The sequence below is a fragment of the Myxine glutinosa genome, chromosome 11 (genome assembly GCF_964187855.1).
Source record: "Myxine glutinosa chromosome 11, kmMyxGlut1.1, whole genome shotgun sequence".
Classification (NCBI taxonomy): domain Eukaryota; kingdom Metazoa; phylum Chordata; class Myxini; order Myxiniformes; family Myxinidae; genus Myxine; species Myxine glutinosa.
The window spans coordinates 137,064,418-137,088,935 of NC_136271.1; the positions used below are offsets into that span (position 1 = coordinate 137,064,418).

General features: G+C 42.5%; 1 protein-coding gene across 2 annotated transcripts; it reads right to left on the reverse strand.

Moving 5' to 3' along the window:
• Window positions 1–3,657: 3,657 nt before the first annotated feature.
• On the reverse strand, window positions 3,658–22,817 carry HSPA14 (heat shock protein family A (Hsp70) member 14). Of its 2 annotated transcripts, XM_068130953.2 has the most exons (14): window positions 22,625–22,817; window positions 19,958–20,038; window positions 19,775–19,857; window positions 19,397–19,448; window positions 17,202–17,307; window positions 15,758–15,848; window positions 8,653–8,757; window positions 8,410–8,571; window positions 8,082–8,237; window positions 7,881–7,983; window positions 5,742–5,981; window positions 5,382–5,534; window positions 4,166–4,233; window positions 3,658–4,045 (listed from the first exon to the last, which is right to left on the reverse strand). In XM_068130953.2, exons 1-14 carry the CDS (start codon window positions 22,679–22,681, stop codon window positions 3,958–3,960), a joined length of 1,545 nt encoding a protein of 514 aa, XP_067987054.2. In that variant the 5' UTR covers window positions 22,682–22,817; the 3' UTR covers window positions 3,658–3,957. The 2 variants fall into 2 exon arrangements, with proteins under 2 accessions (XP_067987054.2, XP_067987055.2); XM_068130954.2 differs by lacking the exon at window positions 8,082–8,237 and having other exon boundaries at window positions 22,625–22,709.
• Between the last annotated feature and the right edge of the window lie 1,701 nt (window positions 22,818–24,518).

The window sequence follows — 24,518 nt, forward strand, 5'->3', positions numbered from 1 at the left end:
AGACCTAGAGGTTCTGAACGGAGTCGTGTTTTCTGAGAGTCTCTCGCTCCACTTAACACAACATCGCTCATTCGCCTTCGTCCTTTCCTGACGGGACAGGAGAGGCTATTGCAATCGGTGTGTCAGTGAGGCTCTGCATGAAGATAAACTAACACAGAAGGTTACATTCACCACAATCTACAGTGCATTCAGAAAGTATTCTTTCTGAATTCAAATCTGTCTCCAACCAAACTAAATGTCTGAGGTTTAAATAAGACAGGTTCCTCCAAGATCCTCTCTAACGATGTTCTAATCATTTGCACCTGAGCTGGTGCACCTGATTCTAATTTTAGGTATTTGAAGTAGTGATAAATGTAGGGGTGTACTTACTTTTTCCACATGCGAAATTTGCATTTATTTAAATTATACAACGGACTAGAAAATGTTTCATGATATTTGTTGTATTATATCACCTTTATCTATCAATATTGTTGAAATGAAGATCAAATAGCTGTATGTTGAAATATGTTGAAAAAGTCTTCGCTCTTTCACGAGCCTCGATCTTGTATACAAAAAAAAAAAAAAAAAAAAAAAAAAAAAAAAAAACTTTCCATGGGGTGTACTTACTTTTTCACGTGACTGTAGCTATTTGGGCGGTGTACAAGCCAACAGATCGCTCTCTCCATCGATCTTGCCAAGGCCGTAACACCTACCGGCTCAAAATCCTTTTAACTGTTGACTTGGTAGTTTTTACAATGAAGGAAACATTAACAATATTGTTAAAAGTTTATTTTGTGATTAATTTGTGATTGGAGTTATGTTGTTTGGAATGAAAAGAGATATCGAGTTCAAGTGAATGACATGCCGTGATGGTTTCTACTTTCTAAACGTGAACTTCGTGGATCGCCATATGCCGATTCGCCACGGAACCACGATCGATGTTTCTACACGTGAACGTACCCGTTTGTTTGCAAACGGGTATGTTTTTCATGGAAGTCCTTCACGAATTTGCTGTCCATGTCTGACGTGCGACCGAAGGTGCTACAGGAATGTGGAATTTATTGGTTTCATGCTTTAATAGCATTCGCCGTATCTGCCTTGCCTGTTTGCTTCTGGCCTCCCACCCATGCGTAGCACGGGTATCTCACTGGTATACATAATTTGCCAACATCAGTATTTTCCTCGTTGAGCAGAGCAGCAAATCTGTCTCCAATTTCAATTTCGTAGTTTCTTCTTGTGGTGTAATGGACAAGTTTGAAAATGTCATACCGCTTAAGGTAGTTTGGCTTCGGTTTCAACCTCAATTTTAGTTTCACATTTGTGAGCACTAATTGGTGATCGGATCTTGTATCTGCACTTGGGAAACTTCTTGAATTTGTGATGTGTCTCTTCCATTGGTTCTTCATCATAAAGTAGTCAATCTTATTGTGAGCCCTTTGATCAGGTGATTTTCTAAGTCCATTAACAATGAATTTTGCCATCATCTGTCCAGTGTTTCAGCAATTTCCCATTTGAATTTCTACATCTAGTTTAGTAGTATGTCAAAAGTTTCCTTGCTAATGCAATGTCCTAACATTCCATGTGCCAATTCATATCTTGGTTTTGGTCATTAGTAGCACCCTCTGATCCCTGGGTATATCAGCTTCAGTCCTTCCATTTGAGTTTCCTCGTTGAGTTGCTCCATTTAAGTTAAGAGCTGGAGCATCATGTTGCTCTATGCCTATGGGGTCTCCGCTCTGTAGGCCCCTCGGATGATGGCAGGTTTGTAGAAGCAGGGGCTCTAACTCTGCTGCTGTATCGTTTCATCATCAAGGTTCAGTTTCGCTCATAGTTCTCCAGGCGATTGAGACTTTCCTCACCTGGACACCCTGACCAATTCAGTTCCTGAACACCACACGATGCAAATCTGCTACGCTCAATCGAATCATAGCAATAGATGGAATCATTATCACATCGATAAAAGTATAGTAACTGCCACGAAAAGCAAGGAGTATCCGACTGACGTTAACCCAAAGAAAACTCCACCGAAGGGTTAATGCCACAAATCTCAGCTTCTTGCTTCCCACTGTGGGTTCGTATGCTTCAATCAGTTTCTCGTGATTCCATGAATTGTTAGCTCACCTGGAACGAAGTGCAGGGGAGTTTATGCAATGGCGCGTCGTCAGTCTGTAAACACTTGCAACTTCTTCTCTGAAACCGCTGATGGGATTGCAACCAAATTTGGCATAAATGATACTTGTTGTGTTGTGACAAATAGGAATTTGCTATGTCCTCTGAAACTACACACACTATTTCGATGAAACTTTATCACAACCTGATGTACCGAAGATTGTTCACCGCACTACAAAAATCGAAGTCTGAGGGGGTCTATAGGGAGGGGGGGGGGTCAAATTGGTCCAGATTTGACCCCCAAAATAGATATTTGCTTTCTTCTCTGAAACTACACACACTATTTTGATGAAACTTGACCACAACCTTCACCACCTGTGATGTACCAAAGTTTGTTTACTGCATTAAAAAAAAAAATCTGTTCCTTTGGGGATTAACGGGGAGGGGGGGGGGGGGGCGTGTTGCCCCAAAAATAGGTATTTCCTTTTTTCTCAGAAACGACACATGCATTTCTGATGAAACTTGACCACAGCCTTAATCACCCGTGTTGTACCAAAGTTTGCTCCTGGCATCAAAAAAAAGAAAACACGAGGTCTAAAGTGGTATTTGGGGGGGGGGGGCTTGCCCCCCAAAATAGGTATTTGCTTTTTCTCAGAACCTACACACTATTTCGATGAAACTTCACCACAACCTTCATAATCTGTGATGTACCAATGTTTGTTCAAGGCAATGGAAAAATTGTGGTCTGAGGCAGTACACGGGGTGGGAAGAGGGAGTTGCCCCCAAAAATAGGTATTTTTTTTTTGTTGTTTGAAGTCTTCCGATTATGTTAGTATGATTCTACGTGCTGCCCTGGCTTCTTGCAAGCATTGGAATTGGTTTAAAATACCTTTAGTCAGTGCAGTATAGATTATTCTACCAGGTGAGTGCCAGGGGTATTGCCTCAATGTTTGTAGGTGCCAATATACCTGTGTGCCAATGCAGAAACACGTTTTCCAAATAACAGCAATAGGCTTCTCTGTTAATTCCACATCAAGTTAATTTTTTTTAAACGCTACTTGCATCACGAAACAACCAAGTCAATGACTTTTCACAACTAGAGCCGACAAAGAAAAAGTATCAAATAGAGTATTGCGAATGAGGTTCAAGTTCATTTTTCTTGTAAATGAAAACAAGGTAAAATCGAAAGGGCGAAGTGATTTCAGTGTAACCACTGAAAGTTTAAATAAGAAGAAAGAAGAACCACCTTTGGAGGCCACTTTTCCCCGCAGAGCAGGGGTTGACATTTTTTGGGCACCGTGGTCCCCTTTTTGAAGCAATGTTTTATGGCCGGATGCCCTTCCTGCCGCCAACCCTGTTGGTTGCCTCTTGATGCACAGGGAATTACCAGTGAACTGGTGCTCAATTTGCCAACCTCGGAAGGAGGACAGGCTGAGGCAACCCACCCTGGCGTTAATTCAGCGATTGACCGGGATTCAAACCCAGGATCCTAGGATCCTAAGCAGGCACCCTAACCACAAAACCAACACCAGGCTCGACTGAAAGTTAAAATGAAATTTTAAAAAAGTGTTTTGTTCAAAATATTACTATTTTAATTCATAATACATAGTGACCGAAGACAAGAGGCATTCTTAAATAGTACAATGTAAACAATGAAATAGTGACGTGAATTGGCCATTTGACTGCACGAGCTCTCAAGTTCATAGATGCATCAAGGATGGATGGGTGAAAACAGTCACATTCGTTTTTGCTAGATTTCAGACACATACATTAGTATGCTCCTCTAACCCACATTCACTTTTCAACAATTGTAAAATCCAGCCAGATTTCATGAAAACAGGAAACAATCATGTTGGGGGTGGCTTTCGATCACTCCTCAGACCTGCAGGCTTCAATGGTCACAGACTCCGTCTTTCCACTTTGTTGGTCCATAAATGAAACCACTAAGTTTCCATCTCTGAAAAACGAAAATCGGATACATGAAAGCAATACAAAAAAAATCCTCAAACATTTCCTTTACTGGCACCCAAACAACTGCAGTGGTGTCAAGATGGAGTTTGCTCCAAATTATACCCACCGTTTCATTGTAAAGATGCTTACGAGGTCTCGCATGGCCTCTATTGGAGGAAGGTCTTTCAGGACAACCTAAAACACAGTACCCGTTTGCATGTCAAGAACAAGGCTCATTGGGCAGTTTTCAAATTATGCGATTAACAGTAAAAGTCCAGAATGTATGGGGGAAGAGTCATTTGCTGCACCTGAGACAGAAATACAATTGGGTATAGGTTAATGATACATACCAAATCATTCTGATTTTAAAAGTAGGACAGCAATGTGACAAAGCCATCATAATCTTATTTATCATTTTAAAGTGAGCTTGATAAGAATACTATATGAAAACTAGAAAGCATTCCATCCTGCACACCTGAACTCCCATCAATATACAAGGCCTTCATCCACATCTTGGTGGAGTATTGCTCTCCCCTCTGGGCTGGCGCCCCTGCCTCACACCTTACTCAGCTTGACGCCATGGAAATCAAGGCCTTCAAGATCATTGGAATCTCCTGCAATGAAGCCGAGTCTATGGTCTATAACTTTGTCATTGCTGACAGGTCGGTGGTCTCTCTGTCTTCGACGGTCACCTTTCTGTCTTGCACTCTGCTCTTTCCGTACTTTGTTCCCCACAGGTCTCTGTAGGGCTCACGCAGTCCACCATCAACCCATTTATGGTGAAACTACCCAAATCCAGGATCATGACTCACCTCCACTCATTTGTTCCTCTTTTTCCCACCTGTGGAACAAACTTAAAAATTCTCTTATTTCCCTGACTCAGGACAAATATTTAGGGTTTGAACAAAGTTTTCACACGTAACCACATTGGCAAGACTGGTGCTTGCCACTTGGACATGGTGTGCTGTCTGGAGAGTGAACACTCCCTTTAACCTAGGTGGTGAAAGGTATGCGACCCAGCTGTAACGAGCGCTGGTGTGCTGCACATGTACCCATTCATTGCATGTGTCGCCATTGACCGAACCGCGCACTCCAACGACTGAAAATCATTTACCATTTATTTTAAACCCCATTTTCATTCAATGGCTATGTGAAAGAGTCATTATAAACTCAAATTGCAAGTAAGTCACAAGTCCCTAGACACCATGTCTGAGTCACTTTCGTCAAGTCCGACTCAAATCCAAGTCACCAACTCTGGATCACTGACAGGAATAAAAATGCACCAACATTAAAAAAAAGTGTAGAATTCAATCTTAAGTTGTGTGAATTGTGCTGAAAAATACTTGAGCCAGGGGGATGTTTGCCTCTCCTTCCAGCACACGCAGATAGATCGCAGGCACAGAGCCCGAAGCACAGAACGTGTGCTGCCGTCGTATGGGAAGAGGTGTACCAGAGGGCAGAACAAGCTGCATTTCATCATCGTTCCCATTTACCACCTATATGGTGGAACAAATGCCGACAATGATTCAATTATGGTGGCAGATAAATCGTTTGGGTAAGAATTCCGAAAAGCAAGAAAGCATTTAAGAAGAGAAAAGCTGAAGTATTCAAAAAGGAAGCTTTCAACAAATCAAGTATCTTAACGATGTTTTCAAATTCAAAGCAAACTGACAAAACCTCGATGTTCAGAACCTCCCACACACCTTGACAAAGATGTCCTGTGCTGAACATTCGACTTTAAAGCCCAACTCATTGGTTTCTGCTTGAGCTCCACCTGCCCAGGCCTTCCCAGCTGCAGCCAAAAGCAGCCCTGCTTGCACGGCAGCTCCCATTGCCACAACCTCGTCTGGGGGAAAACCACCTGGAATTTCCGCCCCAGGGAACATTTCGCATATGAGGGATCGCAGCCGAGGTACACGAGAAGCACCACCACACAGTACCACCTGCAAAACAAATAGGTAAACAACACAAATCCAGGTGCACACGAATCAAAAAAAAAAATTCTATTTATATGTATGGAACAAAAGCCACGGTGGAACTTCCACGACAAAAGATCCCAAATGATGATTGGAATGCTTTCTGTCATGATGCAGTCTAATCCCTCCCCTTCGCACCCTCCTCGTTCCCCAAAAGAAAATGATGAATGAATTTTTCTTTTTTCATGAACAATATTCCACAGATCTCCTGATGTCCCTGTTCTCTACTGTTGTACTTCCCTCTCTCTCCACCTTTTGTCTCCCGCTCCCTTTATTATTATATGTTCTCTGTGTTAGCTCTTATGCCGGTGTGTGCCCCGGTTTAGAATAGGTACACCGTATCCCTACGTGTCGTAAGAGGCAACTAAAGGGTTGGCGTCAGGAAGGGCATCCGGCCATAAAAACATTGCCCCAAAAAGGGAACCATGATGATTGTCATGGGGTCCGCAAGGCTAACCCCCGCTCTAGCAGGGGAAATTGCCTTAAAAAGGGAATTTTATATCTTTTTTGTGTTAGCTTTTACACGAGCCTCGACTGAATATCCCCCCCAAAAAAAAGGAATTAACAAATATAAACAAATAATATTAATCTTACTATAATGGAACAAATGTAGATGTCACCAAAAAATTGACATGTAACAGTTCTCGGGCCTACATAGAGGTTCAAAACTGGGTTCTACCTCCAGTTTCAACCCTAATACTGGCCCCTCAAGTAGCCACCCAAGGCCAGCTGACGAGCACGTACTTTAGCCTTACTTGCAGTCCAGTGCACATATTCTGGCTTGAGCTCCGATAAACTGAGAAGGGAAGGAGGGGGGATGCCCACAAGTAATCCTACTATATATTAAATAAGGCAATTTTTTGTACGTGTGTACATCTGAAAAAAAAAAAAAACAGCTGGCCCAACCTTCACTAAATTTTGCACACAAGTATCGAAGGTTGGAGCCGATACGCATCATTGGCCTAAGGATTCAGGTCTCTGTCAGCCTATGGGTCAGTGCAATTGGAATTATCAGAGCTATTGCCTATACATCGCCCAAATAAAGGCATGAGCAATTGGTATAATAAATGAAGGTTTTTTGTACGTAATTTCTATTTCAGCCTGAGTTTTCAGGCAGGTCGATGTGAAAATACAGAAGGGTCGCCAGTAATAAGCATTATAGTCATGTTTTTGCTTTATGTATGTCACCTGGGTTATTTTCATTTTTAGAAGCGATCAAGGCAGTGGTCTGTTGCCTATACTGCCCAAATAAATGCATGATTTCATGCACAACTTTTGGTTTTAGCCCTTTTTTCCAAGGCTGAAGGTTGGAAATACAGAAGGGTCACCCGTCATTTTAACAGGCTTTTCTGCTGAGTGTGTGTGCGTGTTACACTTCGATGCATTCCTCAACTGATGGACTGCAACTGCAAGAAATTCAGTCCCTTGAAATTCTGTGCCTCAACATCAGCCTCGACCTCTCCTGGGCAAACCATGTAATCAAAGCTCATGTTAGCCACAGCCAACTGCAGACTGAGTATCCTCCATTGTGGCAAGTCCTTCCTCTGTAAAACTGAACTTCTCATAGCATACAAGGCATTTGTCCATAGCTCAATGGAATGACTGCCCAGATTACTTCTCAATTTCATGGTTACTGTGAAGGGCCGGTCAAAGCTCTATTCATCAGCATCTCCCACAAAAGGCACAGAGGAACAGAGCCCGTTGCTTTCTCATCACAATTCAACGCTTCCCTACAGGGCTTCAAAACAGAAGCTACATATTTTGTATCTCAGGGGATGAATATGGAAAATTCAACTTGTGTCTTGTCTACATGGTTGCCGATCTGTAATCTCCAATGTATGAGTAGAGTCACAATTGAAGACCTACCATTTGGATGTCATCGGGGCACAGACCAAGCTGAGCCATGAGGTCCTGCACCGGCTGCAGGGCCTGCTGGAATAGATGGCCACATAATGACTCGAACCGGGCCCTGCACAACGCACACATCGACAATACAATGACTCCAACAGGGAGCGGTCTTTTAAGCAAACACAAATCTCAATCACAAAAAACGAATGTATAATAGACCTGGAGATAGAGCAGTCAAAGTCTTTTCCAGCATGTAAAGAGTCCACAAAAGTGTTGGCGCTATTCTGTGTTGTCAGCACCAGCTTAGCAGCTTCAGCACTTCCTCGAAGTTTCATCATAGCCCTCGCATGAGTGCGCAAATCAATACGGTACATCCTACTCACGAGAACAAACCCAGTACACAATCCCAAATTAATCGTATCACCAACAGCAACAAATAAATAAATAAAGTCACATCAAAATGCAATGTCATATTTTCTGATGATTAAACAAACCTCAAAATAAAATAAAAATGCCCTCACTCACGATCCTCCCCTCGTTTTAGTACCTTTCAAACTCTGCAGCCATGTGCTGGGCCAACATCTCGCTGAAGGACTCGCCTCCTACAGCTCCGTCTGCAGTCGCACCCAGCATGCGGTACATGCCGCCCACTACCTTCACCGCAGTCACCTCCACCCCGGTCCCACCAAACTTGTACACCAAAGCTATTCTGCAGAAATACAACAATAAGCTCTTTTATGCAGACCACTTAGCATAATCACAAAAACCTAACACCTTCTGGGTCAGCTACCTTGTGGTCTGAGGGTTGTTTTGGCCCACCCCATGAGCAAGCAGTGCCGCAGCTGGTTCACTAATTATCCGCAGCACAGACAGGTCAGCCTCCTCAGCTGCGGCCCTAACAGGGTAAACAGAAAACAGACATGCCAGTGAGGATCCTGGCATCAAATAAAGTAATTCAATAAAAGTTGTTTTTAAACTGCTTTCAAACTTAACAGCTATGAAATTACTATCAAATAGGCCCGGCTTGTATAGTCATTGCAAGACTAGAACGACACTCTTCAACATCACGACATTGACAGATATGCCTCCACCCACATTATCACAGCATGATACATACTTATACCAAGTTTGATTGAAATACATTCAGCTGTTCTCAAGTATCACATTTTTACCTGCCATGACCTCTAACCTCACCAAAATCACCTCACTCCTCACCTTTGATGCCAAAATATAATCAGTTCATCTTTGCATCATAATATATACTTATATAAAACTTGGGCAAAATGTCATCACTGGTTCTCAAGCTATCACAGTAACAGGATTTTTAACGAACATGACTTTTGACCTCTTGACCACAAAATTTAATCAGTTTGTTTTTGCATCATAATATATACTTATATCAAGTTTGTTCAAAATCTAATCACTTGTTTAGAAGTTGGTATGGCAACATAATTTTTACTCAACATGACCTTTGGCCTTTGACCTCGTGACCCCAACATCTAATCAGTTCATCTTTACCTCATCTATACATATAAATGTGAATGTCTGTTTGTTCGGTTGTGCCTCATGGACAGCCTAAGGATGTGACTTAGAGGGAAGAGGGGGTCCACAGAGGGTAACTTTTCACGACAAAAAATATGGGCACATCACATTTAGACTAGGGGCGTGCCCAAAGGGCGTGGCAGCAATAATATACAAGGTATAAAAAGCCCACTAAACTAAATTGAGTGACTGACTATTTTCCGGGAAACACTGGTAACTCTGCTAGTTATACATACCTGCATCAAATTTGACTAACATCCCTTCAGCCATTCTCAAGTTATCGTGGTAATGAAAACCTATCATGGATGGACGGATGGACAACATGAAAACATAATGCCTCCGGCAACTTCGTCGGTGGTGGAGGAATAAAAAAAAGATTTGAACTAAATAGACAAATCTAAAGGTCAAAATGAATGAATAAAACCAGAAAGCTGCCAATTCCCAGAAGGGTCTCATTTGAGAAAATGTAATTATATTATTTTTTTAATCACTACAGATTATAGAGTTTTCATTAAATATTTTTAGCTAACCTAGAATGTAATTGGCACATAGCAAATAGCCCAAAATAGGTATTTGCTTTTTCCTCTGAAACTACACACGATTTTGATGAATCTTGACCATAACCTTCATCACCCGAGAGGTACCAAAGTTTGTTCACGACATTTAAAAGATAAAACAAAATCGGGATCTGTGGGTGTGTAAAGGTGGGAGGGTTGCGGGAGGAGTTTACCCCCAAAATATGTAAAATGTCAGATTTTCGGTTTTTCACAGGCGCAAAAATATTTTTGATGGGGAACCATGAGTGGTTATTTAGTTATACATCTTGGATTTTTTTTTTAGCTTGAAGTCTTATTCCCTTCATTTGGGAGGGATCATTTGCCTGCCTGTGTGGTGAAAATGCAATGCCAATCATCATATCCTTAGGGCCACCAAGCAACATTAGTATGATTCTACATGCTGCCCTGTCTCCTATCAACCATTGAAACTGGTTTAAAATACCGTGATACTGTTTAAAACACCTTTAGTCGGTGTACTATACTGCTTTATTCTAACAGGTGAGTGCACAGGGGTATTGCTCCTATAATATTATACAGTAAGTATTACAAAAAAAGGACAACGTTGGATAAAAATATACTCCATTAGCAAGGATATAAAATAATTCTAAGCTTCTTGAAACAGGGACTGGAAAGAAGGCCAGGTGGTATGTGCACTCACCTATGAGATGTCTCGCCTCGGTTTGATTGTCAACCCAGATATAAACTGGCATCCTGGGGTTTCACAAGCATGGCGAAGCATCAATGTTTGTACCATCCCTCGGATAGGCATTAAATTGTGTCCCGTCCACCAGCATTAGGTGGTGGATGTTAAATACCTGACTGTCCTTTGGGAAGAGTAAGTGAGCTATCACCAGCACTCTGGCCAAATTCCAAATTCCTGCACACTCAGTCGAGTATCCTGCACCAGAGTGGCAACCACCCAGGATTGTAAAACGAGCCAAAAAACTGCTTCAGCAGAACAGGTGCTCTATATAGAGCACAGTACATGATGATAACGAAAATTCTAGAACCAGCAAGTTCCAAGAGACTTACCATGTCATCATTGATTGGATTCGCGAAGCCTAGGCCGTTTATTCCTGAAACATGAAACACCCTGCAACCCATGCCTACAGAAAACAAACTTTTTGGAATGCTGACATTTCCCATTCAATAATCATGTAACTTTGTTTAAAAAAATTATCCATGGGTAGGCTATGTTGAAATTTTGGGTCAATCGTTCAAGTGGTTTTGGACAAAACAAACTTAAAAGCGAATAAAGGTTAAAAGTGAAGGCCTATTACTTATGGATGACTTGTTTGCTGGCCTATTCATGAGGGCCTATTAGTTGTGGCTGACTACTACTAGTTATAATAAAATAAATAAATGTCACTCATTTCAAGGGAGGGATCATTTGCCTGCCTGTGTGGTGAAAATGCAATGCCAATCATCATATCCTTAGGGCCACCAAATGAAAAGGAAGGACTACAGACTTTCTGCGAACAAGACTAAAGCTGATGTTAAAAAAAATGATGAGAAAAAAAAAATACAGTATATAAAATGGCTTTCACCTACACAATCAATAATAATTAAAATGGTGGTCCATAACTAGACAGAGCTTTGGGAATTCACGGCAATTCGAGAAACGTTTCAAGGCGAGGGTGTTGCATTCCTCATCCTTCAGATAGGCAGACAGCAGCCTCTTCCCCCTCAGCAGACCTTCATAGAATCAGGAGCTGATCCAAAACTTAGAATATGTCTTTCAAACCTGACAAATCCCACAGACTCACTTTGTCTTGACAAGAGGACAGTCTGGCAAACTCTCCAATAACAAACCTCTTAAAGAGGTTAAGGTACTCAAACTTTTGGCTCTCACGATTAGCCACAATCTTTCTTGAGCAAACCACATTTCTAAGGTGGCCCTCAAGGACAGCCGCAAACTGGGCATCATCTGTCGTGCCACATCTTTCCTTAGCAAATTCGACATCTTATCAGCTTACAAGGACTCTGTCCAACATCTGGAGAGAAACCAAGAAATAAAAATAATAAAAACTAGAACGGCACTCAGTAGAGAGCATACCTCCACCAAGTGAACAGTTTACGTTTTGTATCCTAGGGTAGACCAGAAAAATCACAATACAGAATCACATTGAATTAAAATCGTCCATCCACAACTTTTTGAGATATCCTGATACATATCGTTTTTGGTCCTTTTCCCCCAGTGGTGAAGAATCACTTAAAAAATTATACTAGCCGGATCCAGATCTTCACCAAAATTGAATCGATTCTTCCTTGTCACACACACAACCTGTCCATCAAGTTTCGTCCAAATCCGTCAGGAACGTTTTGAGACATTCCCCCAAGTATCGTTTTTGTCCCCATCTCCCAATGGTGAAGAATCACTTTAAAAATTAATAATTCTCAAATCCGAATCCATATTCAGATCTTCACCAAAATCGAATCAATTCTTCCTTGTCACACACACAACCTCTCCACAAAGTTTCGTGCAAATATGTCCATAACTTTTTCAGATATCCTGCTATGTATCATGGGCGTTGAGGAAGTTATGAGTGGAAAAATGGTTGATCAGAGTAGTGATGGCAATGTACGAGAGAGCGCGCACAGCTGTAAGGATGAAGGACGGGAACAGTGGTTAGTTTGAGGTGAAGGTGGGAGTGCACCCGGGGTCGGTACTAAGTCCACTACTATTTGTAGCTGTGATGAAGGTGCTGGCTCGGAATGTAAAGGACGGCTTACGATGGGAGTTATTGTATGCAGATGATCTGGTGTTTATTGCGGAAAGTATGGATGGACTGAAGGAGAAGATGAACAAGTGGAAGGAATGTATGGAAACAAAAGGTCTGAAGGTGAATATCGGAAAGACGAAGATGATGGCAAGTGGTAAAGCATGTGGTGAGGTGGAAATAACTGGGAAGTGGCCATGTGCTGTGTGTGCGGGAAGGGTGTCGGAGTGAACTCCATTCAATGTACAATGTGCGCTGTGCGCTGAGTGGGTTCATCAAAAATGTAGTGGTCTGAGAGGGTCATTAACCAGTGTGGCAGCTACATTCAAATGTAAGGTGTGCACAGAGGGAGCTGCAGATGGAGGAAACGTTCAGTTGGATGTTGGAGACGGAGTGAAGCTGGAAGGTGTGAAAACATTTTGTTACCTAGGAGACATGCTGAATGGAGAAGGTGGTTCCGACTTGGCAACGGTTGCAAGAGTGAGATGTGCATGGAAGAAGTTTCGGGAACTGAGTGGCGTGCTGACGAGGAGGGGAGTGTCGTTGAAGCTGAAGGGAAAGGTGTATGCTGCATGTGTGAGAAGTGTTATGATTTATGGGAGCGAGACATGGGTAATGAACGTAGAGTAGCAACGAAGGCTGGAAAGGGTGGAAATGTGAATGGTTCGGTGGATGTGTGGAGTATCGTTGAGAGAGAGGAAGAGAAATGATGAATTGCAAAAGATAATGGGAATAGAGCCTGTGATGGATGCTGTGAAGAGAAACAGGTTGAGATGGTTTGGTCATGTGTTGAGGAAGGTTGAAAGTGACTGGTTGAGAAGAATGATGGAAATGAATGTAGAAGGAAGTAGAGGACAGGGAAGACTGAGAAAGACGTGGCTAAAGATGGTGGAAGAAGAAATGCGGGCAAGGGGGTTAACAAGGGGAGATGCAGAAAATAGGGCAAAATGGAGAAGATTGTCATAGGGCCCACAAGGCTAACCCCCACTCTAGCAGGGAAAATGGCCTTAAAATGCCTGTTGTCTGTTGTTGTATCGTTTTTGGCCCCATCTCGCAATGATGAAGAATCACTTTTAAAATTCTAGTAGCCGGGTCCGAATCTTCACCACAATCTAATCATTTCGTCCTTGTCATATACAGACTTAGCATTTAATATGGAAATTTTTTTTTTTCTTGACTTGGGTTTACTTTCTGAACTCAGTATATCAATCTGGTGAGTTTCTTTTACCCTTCGGTGATGTCTTTGTTGAAAGAACCATGTCACTGATTGTCTTTCGCAGCAAGAAGTCAATAACAGGATTATATCACAGGTGGCGTGACAAAATGTAAGGACAGGTACATTTGACGATTGGCTTCACAATCGGGTATATAAGGGTTGTTGCGTTCTGTATTGGTGGAAAACAACTGCTGCACGTCTACAAAAGTTATTGCCGCTTCCTCTCGAGATGGTCCGTCAACTTGACAATGCTGTTTGTCATGGAGTGGTGGCTTTACGTAATTCTGGCATGAAACAGCGTGCTATTGCTCGGCAGTATGGCATCACTCAAGGTCAGGTGTCAAAGATCCTGAAACGAAATGCTCAGAGGGGTGTCCCTACTCCAATACCGAGGCCAGGACGTCCACGCAGAACCACAAGGAGAGATGATCGCCAGCTGCACCGGTTAGTCTGCAATGGCCGTACCAAGTCAGCTAATCAGCTTAGGGCTGAGTGGCAGCAACTGACAAACGTGCCTGTATCCAGAAGGCTAGTCAACCAACGACTGGTTCAAGCAGGCTATCATGCCAGGCATCCCATGAGAAAGCCACGCCTGAGCAGACAACACAGCCAGCGCCGATTGCAGTGGGCCAGAGAGCACCGTCAATGGCAGCCAGGACACTGGAATCACGTGACCTTCAGTGACGAGTCGAGATTTCTGGTCTATCGTCAAGATGGCCGCGTCCGAGTGCACAGACAAGTGCATGAAGCCCACAACGAAGATTGTATAGTGCCAAGAGTCCAAGCTGGAGGTGGTGGGGTGACCCTTTGGGCTGCTTTTCATACAGGGGGCAAAACTGACCTGGTTGTTCTGAATGGAAACCTGAACCAGTTCAAGTACAGGGTCATTCTGGAAGAAACATTGCTTCCATTTGCTCGTGCAGCCTTTCGAGGAAACTTTGTCTTCCAAGATGACAATGCACGGCCTCATCGTGCTCGCATGATCCAACACTTTCTTGCTGACCGTGGTGTAGAGCATATGGAGTGGCCTGCCATGTCCCCGGGTATGAATCCGATAGAGAACTTGTGGGCAGAATTAACGTGTCAAATCGACAACTTGGACCAGCAGCCTACCTCTGTGCGTGAATTGCAGCAGGCTATTGTTACTGCATGGCAAGCGATTCCTGTCCAAACCTTGGCAAATCTCGTGAACAGCATGCCTCGACGTGTATGTGCTCTCCTGAATGCTCGTGGGGGTTAAACGAAGTACTGAACTGTAATTTTACTGTCCGTAATCCCAGTCATAATTTAGCTTTTGCTTTTATTGAAAAAAAATTGGCTAATGTGCAAAATAAAGAGATACTTCTGGAAAACGTACAGAAGTTTAACACAGTACTGTCCGTGAATTGAGTTCGATATCAGTTTACATCACTTTCAAGGATCAATTTATTTGCTTCGAAATGTCAAATGTGGTTTTTGTTTCTTTTAAAGGTCACATTAACAAAATCTAGAATAATTTCAACATCATTCCAATGAACTTTTGGTTCTAAGACATCTTGAAAAGTAAGTTCACCCCCACAAAAAAAAAATTCCATATTAAATGCCAAGTCTGTATGTTACCTCTCTGCCAAATTTCTTCCGAATCCGTCCACAACTTTACGAGATATCTTGTTCACAAACAAACAGACAGACAGACAGACAGGCAGACAGACAGGGGTGAAAACATAACCTCCATCCACCTTTGGAGGCGGAGGTAATAACCAGCAGTAGTTACAATAAAGATGGTTTGGATTAAATGCAAAGGGTGAAAAATCACCAGAAGTCATCAGGCATGTGGGTGGGGCAGTTTTGAGTGAGCAATCGAGAGAAGTCAAGTTGTACCGCAGTGCAGCAAGCTGTGCAGCAGAAAATCCGATGGGTGCAGCAAGCACTACATTCCGCGTATCTGAACCAGCTGCAGCTTGGGCTGTGTCTGTAATCAGAGGAATCAAGACATTCATTCCCACAGTTGAAATATCTCCTTGGTTGATATAAATCCTCATTTTCACAACTGCAACAGGATGCCATAAGGGATCTGCATTTATGGAGAATTATAAATGGTTGCAATGCAAATTCAGAACGAGCATAATTTGGGGTGTCCATCTCACATGTATTTAGCTAGTCATGTTAGTCGCACCGCTGTGGCACACTTTATTTTTGGTCATTGGTCATGTTGCATGCAAATAATATAAAAAGTGATCCAATTCCCCAAAAAATGGCGATGTAATGTATTTTAATGAACATATCCCTTATCCTACTACATAAAATTAGGCAATTTTCTGTTGTACATGTACGTCTGATTTTTATAGAATCAAAAATGGCTGGGCAAGTCTCCACCAAATTCTGCATATGTGCTGAGGGAGTACTAAAGTTCAGGTCATGGGCACAAAATAATCCTCCCTGAAAGGTTGGGGACACGACTTATGATGTCCACCTGTACACGTGGCACAGTGCAAATGGTTTACTGACCCCTGGTGGAGGGAGGGGGGGATGACTAGCCAAGGCACAAAATACATTTACTCCAACATTCACAATCCCCCTTCTACCAACACCTCAGAATTCCCCCCTCCCCTCCCCCCCAAGGCCACTTCCAGAGGGAGCAGTGTTTCTAGCTATATTAAAACGAGAACGAAGTCGATGGCACACCATCGCAAATCCCCATGCTTCCCACCTAAAGCAAGGTTTGAAAGATGGCAAAAAGTTTTACCAAGAATAACCAAATATCAAATTTTGAGTTGAAATGTTTTCCCATTTTGACCCCTGTGACCATAAGTACACACCCCTTGGGGCATGAACCAGGGGTCAAAACCCAAAAAATGATTGTAAGTACAAAGGTATTTGACCTTTTGACCCTAACCCCCAAGGGGCCAGGTCCAAAAACGACAGTACAAAGTTTTGTGAATTTCTGCACAACCGTTTGACAATATAGTGTCTGTCTGTTACACTGACAGCATGACAGGATGACAGGATGGCCAGCCAAACAGACAGACCCATTACATTTAAATAAGCATGGGAATAATAAGGAAATGTGCAAGTTCAGCACGTACACTATGTGGACGTCCACTATGTGTGTACGTCCTGTCATTATAGAATCAAAAACGGCTGAGCCAATCTGAGGAGACGACTTGCAATTTTTTCCTGTACATGTGGAATAGTGCAAGTGGTTTAAACACTGATCCCTGCCGAATGGAGGGGGGTATTGACACCATATTTCACTCCTGTAGGGAGCAGGTATTACTGGTGGTTTACAGGGAACAACATGCAATATTTCCGAGTTCATACCAACCTCGCATCTTTGCCAAAACAAGTACTACAACTTGCTGGGGGGTGATCGTACGTGCGCCGCGAACTTCGGAAATCTTAAACACCGGCCAGCCATCGTTTTCAACAACCTGCGGCCACATTACATAGCAATTGTACATATAGCAGAGCAGTTAAGAGGAAGCATCGTTCATTTTTTCAGGAAAGCACCAAATTTGGCACAGATGTAGTATGGACCTATACAATTGTTTTCCTGAGGGGCGCCCAAACATTCAGAACCCCTGGTGGCCGCCATATTGAATTTCAACATGACCGCCCTCTGTGACCTATTTCCCTCAATAACTTCTATACTATGAGTGGTCTTGGTCTTGTATTGTGGTCTTGGCAATAGCACACTACTTTACCTACCAGTCACACGGTGTGGAGGAACTCTGGATTGCCATTGGCACTGGTAAAAGCTACCGCTACCTTGCCATCCATAAAATTGCCACCGGCCTTGGCCGCAGGAAGTCCGAGTCTTTGCCATTATTTCATGCCTTCACTGGCTGCGACACTGTCATTTTTTGCCCAAATTGGGAAAAAGACGGCCTGGAAGGCTTGGGAGGCATACCCCAGCATCACGCAGACCTTTCATGCTCTCGCTTATAGGCCATCTGTGGACGCTATTACTATGGAACTACAGAGCATAGAAAGATATGTTGCCATCCTCTATGACCGGACTACCGAGATAAAGACAGTGAATGACATGCGCCGACGCTTGTTCACGAAGAAGGCAAGAACAATTGATCACATTCCCCCAACAGCAGACGCCTTCGAACAACACCTAAAACGTGCATGTTTTCAGGCTGGACACGTATGGAGTCAGGCACTTGTGCCCTACCCAGAACTTCCATCACCAGCTGATTGGGGCTGGATGAAAACAGGGACTTCTTGGACACCAATTTGGACCACAATACCACTGATACAGGAGGCATGTTCAGAGCTTACAAGCTGCCATTGTAAGTCGGCCTGTAAAGGCAACTGTAAATGCTCCAGGGCAAATCTGCCCTGCACATCACTGTGTGACTGCGATGGACAGTGCTTGTAGTACTACGCGTCTGTGTGAGAGCCTCCACCTTTCAAGTGCCCACAATATTTTAAGTTAAAACTGCAACTGTGTGTAACTTTGATTAATTAATACCATTCCATTGTTATCAGAGACCAATAAAACAATGTGTATCACTTGGAATTGAAATTTTACCTAAAATACTATGAGAGATTCAAGGAAAATGGAAACACCATGGCGGCCATCTTGAAATTAAAGATGATGGGTGCCAATCTTTATGCAATTGATCCCATTGGATTCAGAGACCATGAAAACATGGGGTAAGACACTGGAACTGTGGTGTTATCGCTCATAGTATAGAAGTTATTGAGGGAAATAGGTCACAGAGGGCGGTCATGTTGAAATTCAATATGGCGGCCACCAGGGGTTCTGAATTTTTGGGCGCCCCTCAGGAAAACAATTGTATAGGTCCATACGACATCTGTGCCAAATTTGGTGCTTTCCTGAAAAAATGAACGATACGCCCTATTTTTCGGTCTTAACTGCCTAAGTAATACAGCATTTCACTAAAAAAAAAAAAAAAAAACCGCATTTAGAGGCCATTTTTCCCCGCAAAGCGGGGGTTGGCCTTTTTCCGGGACCGTGGTTGTTGTTGTTTTTCGGTCCCCTTTTTGAAGCAATGTTTTACGGCCAGATGCCCTTCCTGCAGCCAACCCTTTTTGTCGCCTTTTACGACAAGCAGGGAATTACCAGTGAACTGGTTCTCAATTAGCCGACCTCGGAAGGATGACAATTGACAGGCTGAGTCAACCCCCTGGCGTTAATTCAGTGATCGACCGGGATTCGAACCCAGGATCCTGGGATCCTAAGCTGGCACCCTAGCCGCTAGCCCAATACAGTATTTCACTGCAGCAAACAAATCTCTTATCCACGAGACTTTATAAGCAAAGTTATTCAGTTAAGTTTGCCTGTTTGGCATCACAATCCACAATGCCATGGACAGAGGTTTCATTTGTTCATTATCGACCAAGGCCTTGCATTTTATTCATTCACAAGTCCTAGGACTTAGACCATCATTCTTTAGCTATGTGCATGTCATGATGATCGTCACATTTTATTCACAACTCTCAATCCTTCTTAGCACTCTCGCTTGAATCACACACTAACACATTTACCCAAGTTGACTCGTTCCGCTTGATGTACTGCTGCACCTCGTCGTCACTGAACCTACCAGACAGGAAGGAGCAAAACGTCACGAGGAACACAATATAATCACACAACATCATTAACCCCATAGCCATCATTATTAACTTATTTGCCTTCAAGCCACCAACTCTGATGGAAAAAGGAAAGCATTTAAGAATAATGACTTTACCACTACATGCATTTGATCAACCACCAACCTCCCTAAAAATATTTTTAAAAGTTAATATTTTTTGCAAATGGAAAGAGTGTTAAGACATCTTTCTGTTATCTGTGAGCAGTTCAAATAGACTTTCAGAAAGGCTTTAGATTTGGGAAAAGTATTCAAATGTGTGCACCAAAGCCCTCACCTGCGACCAAGGATGCGCTTTACACCAACCACTGTGCTGTTGGCATTGCGGATCCGGCCCTGTTTTGCTGCAAGCCCCACGAGCTACAACGGAGTGAAAATAATTAATCAAATTTAAAAACACTTTGATCAATTCAGAGATGAACAAAAAATTGCTAGTTAATGTAAGCATAGAAGAACATACCGTCTCGCCATCGCAGAATGCCACCACAGCAGGGGTGACTCGATCTCCTGCATCATTGGCAACAACATCGACATGGCCATCCTATCCAGACACACAGAAAAGTAAAAGTAAAGAAATAAATGAGCAACAGACAACAAAGTTATGTTGCAGTTGCATCAACGCCGCTGGCACCCAGAGTATCCCCAGAAGTGATGGCATATCCCCAATGGTCAATGACTGTGCTCGTCTCATCCAACAGTCTTGTGTTGTGCCTCGTGTAATCTTGTCTTGCATGTCGACATTTATATGTGTCCATGTGTGCGAGACGTGCGCGTGTAGCAGTTCCACTACAAACTTAGATCCTGAAACACTCAAACTTAAACACTTAAACCTGAAAAAATAAATAAATAAATACTGCACTGCTCGGTTTCTGTGGGTTCCCGAGAGCATCCAAACGACCAAAATTCATATCACAACTTACTGCTGCACGCAAGAAAGAACTGTTGTAATTTTCATTTTGTTCACATCACTCACACATGATTGTCCCAACAAGGTGGGACAACACATCCAATATCATACCCAAGCCATTTTCAGCAATTATGATGAGAAGGGATTATAACTAGGTAGGAGCTATTGTCTTTATTACTCTTTAAAACCCAATACAACAACAACAGCCATTTTAAGGCCATTTTCCCTGCTAGAGCGGGGGTTAGCCTTGCGGTCCCCATGACAATCTTCTCCATTTTGCCCTATTTTCTGCATCTCTCCTTGTTAACCCCCTTGCCCGCATTTCTTCTTCCACCATCTTTAGCCAAGTCTTTCTCGGTCTTCCCCGTCCTCTTCTTCCTTCTACATTCATTTCCATCACTCTTCTCAACCAGTCACTTTCATCCTTCCTCAACACATGACCAAACCATCTCAACCTGTTCCTCTTCAGAGCATCCATCACAGGCTCTATTCCCATCATCTTTCGCAATTCATCATTTGTCTTCCTCTCTCTCAACGATACTCCGCACATCCGTCAACCCTTTAAAACCCAATGCAAACTGCAATCACATGATTTGCAAATACTCAAGGGAATCGAGCTAAAATACACAATTTGGTGTCTATCTGTCTCTGTCTGACTGTTTTTTTGACTGCAATACATTTGGTCATTACTTATCCAATCTCAACCAAACTTGACAGGATGACTAAGGATCACACGATGGAGTTTGTAGCAAATTAATTTCCCTCCTACCTAAGGGGGTTGTCCACCTTGAGCAAAATGCATGTTAACCCTAGATAGGTGTACCCCTGGATATACCCATTCTGTATGGATGGGTATACCCAGGGATGTACTTATCTAGTGTTAAGATGTATATCCGTATCTAGTGTTGGCGTTTTTCCAAGGCCGTTTTTACGAACAAAAGTAACAACAACACCAATTATAATAGCATAATATTAATGTTATATTTAATAATTACAAAACAATATTAATACTAATAATAATCCCCCTTCCCAAGAGGTTCTTCCTCGTTGGACAAAACGCCATGTTAACGTGAATAAATAGCTTATCGTGGCATATTGTGGGGCAATTATCCTACCAGAAGTTTAAACAAATAAATTTCGCACCCGTGCGAAAGTATACACTGAGAACTGAGGCCACTGAGAACGTCAGGTCCGAAGTAGTTCAGTTTGGCATTTTCTAATATGAAATACGCAAAGCCTAGAAACGAACAAAACCCATTAGAATTACCCTTTAGAACCGTTGAAAATTACCCTTTGGAACCAAACACGGTGGATTGAAAGGTTATTCTTTATTTTTGATGGACGGGTGGAAGGACATAACGAAATATTGAAACGGTTAAAAATATTACAAACCATAAACACCGATAATTTCCTTTTCAAAGTTTCCACTGTTGTTTAACACTAAATTGAAAAATTTGGAAGAATCCCAACAACCTCGAGGCATTATATTATATGCTTATCATGTCCATCACAGACCAACGGACCCAAGCCTAGATCTACTGTAATCTATATTTACCCGAGAGGATAATATCATACATGACCCTTGCTGCTGCTCCATAGGCATAGGGAACGAGTGTATTAGGAAATAAAAGGAAAATAAATATATATAATTGCTATGACGTTGCAGATAATTAAATTAGTTAAACTATTCCAGTTGTGGCGAAGGATACAGCCTACACAGACCCCCTGAAGTTATATAGCCTATACAGTAGTTATATAGCCTGAAGTTAATTGAAGTTATATAGCCTACAGGCTCTATAAGGTATGTATACGCACGGCTCGCCATAGAGGGAATACTATAAGAGTATATTAAACAGACTGTCATTTGAGCAGCAATGAGAAGCCTTGAGCCTCCACAGGTAAACTCTGAGGTAGCACGTGGTCCACGTGGTACGTCAAACGATGACACTCGCACCGAGTGCCGTAATCCACAAGTGACAGATCGCTCCGACTCGGTGCGATTTGATGAGATTCTCATGCAAAAATGCATCGGAGGGCTTTATTTACAAGAGTATCTGTTTATATTATACGGACAATGGTACTTACTTAACGCAACGGTAGAGCTAAACAAAGAAACAAAACAAGAACCGATACCCGACGCCATTAGCTTAAAGCGGCATCGGATTCGGATGCGAAATATCCCTTCAATTCAATGTGCACTTCGCTATTTATAAATGGTACCTTGCACACAGCCACGCAAGCGCTGCTCGCACCGAAATGCACACCAACCGCCGCCATAGAGAGAACTCAATATCCTAAACCAATCGTTGACCGTTTTACTGCAAGCAGACGACCAATCACAGGCCGGCTTACTACTGACGGTTAACCAATTACATCGTCCTATTACAAACCTTTGAAAGCCATTCCTTGATACGGTGGGTGGAGTCAGCCTTCCCTCTAATGACGTCATTGTGGGTGGAGTGAGGCCAGCTGTTCAACCAATGGGCGTAAAGAGAGAAACATACGAACAGCAAACTGCCGCTACTTTAATATGTGTATAGAATAGAGGCAGAGATTACAAGAGGACCTGAGATATATATTTAAGATATTAATGGCGGTAGAAAATACGGTTTTGGATTGGGGAGGATATGAGATGGTGGTGAACAGCTGTGTTGAAGATCTGGAGGGAAGAATGAGATTGAAGAGGATGTAAAACTAAAAGTTGGTTCCACAGACAGGAAAAAGAGGAACGAATTGGTGGAGGTGAGCAGTGAACTTTCATTTAGGTAGTATGAGTATGACCAGGAGGTTAATGGTGGACCGGAATTGCGCCATACAGAAACCTGGTAGAGGGTCAGGGGGTGGACAAAACACGGAAAGAGCAGAGGGTGCATGACCTGAAATGAGGCGGTGGAAGACAGAGACCAGTCTGCGATGGCAAAGTGGGAGGTCCATGGACTCGGCTTCATGGTGGGAGATTCCAATCATCTTAAAGACCTTGATTTCCAAGGTGTCAGGCTGAGCAAAGTGTGAGGCAGGAGAGCCAGCCCAGAGAGGAGGGCAGTGCTCCATCAAGTTGCAAATGAAAGCCTTGTCGATGGATAGGAGTTCAGGTGTGCCAAGGACGGACTTTGTACGACGGAGGATGCTCAGTCGGCGGCTGACTTTGAAACGTGGTTTGGGCAAGAAAGGTCATGGCTGATAGTATCCAGAAGAAAGACCCAGGAGTTTGAATGACTGATGATCAAATCACATCAAGATTCTGTAAAGTATGATCAATTCACATCAGGATTCTGTAAAGCATGATCAAATCACATCAAGATTCTGTAAAGTATGATCAAATCACATCAGGATTTTGTAAAGTGTGATCAAATCACTTCAGGATTCTGTAAAGCGTGATCAAATCACTTCAGGATTTGGTAAAGCACGATCAAATCACTTCAGGATTTGGTAAAGCACGATCAAATCACTTCAGGATTCTGTAAAGTGTGATCAAATCACTTCAGGATTCTGTAAAGTATGATCAAATCACATCAGGATTCTGTAAAGCATGATCAAATCACATCAGGATTTTGTAAAGCGTGATCAAATCACTTCAGGATTTGGTAAAGCACGATCAAATCACTTCAGGATTCTGTAAAGTGTGATCAAATCACATCAGGATTTTGTAAAGTGTGATCAAATCACTTCAGGATTCTGTAAAGCGTGATCAAATCACTTCAGGATTTGGTAAAGCACGATCAAATCACTTCAGGATTCTGTAAAGTGTGATCAAATCACTTCAGGATTCTGTAAAGTATGATCAAATCACATCAGGATTCTGTAAAGCGTGATGAAATCACATCAGGATTCTGTAAAGCGCGATCAAATCACTTCGGGATTCTGTAAAGTGTGATCAAATCACTTCAGGATTCTGTAAAGCGTGATGAAATCACATCAGGATTCTGTAAAGCGCGATCAAATCACTTCGGGATTCTGTAAAGTGTGATCAAATCACTTCAGGATTCTGTAAAGCGTGATGAAATCACTTCAGGATTCTGTAAAGCGTGATGAAATCACTTCAGGATTCTGTAAAGCATGATCAAATCACATCAGGATTCTGTAAAGCATGATCAAATCACATCAAGATTCTATA

Coding starts and splice junctions, on each gene's coding strand:
- HSPA14 (XM_068130953.2), bottom strand. CDS start 22,681: ATGGCGGCGGTTGGTGTGCATTTCGGTGCGAGCAGCGCTTGCGTGGCT. Junction 7,984..8,081: donor TTTGACTGCTCTATCTCCAG/GTCTATTATACA, acceptor TGCGTTGTGCAG/GGCCCGGTTCGAGTCATTAT. Junction 5,982..7,880: donor GCCCCGATGACATCCAAATG/GTAGGTCTTCAA, acceptor TTTGTTTTGCAG/GTGGTACTGTGTGGTGGTGC.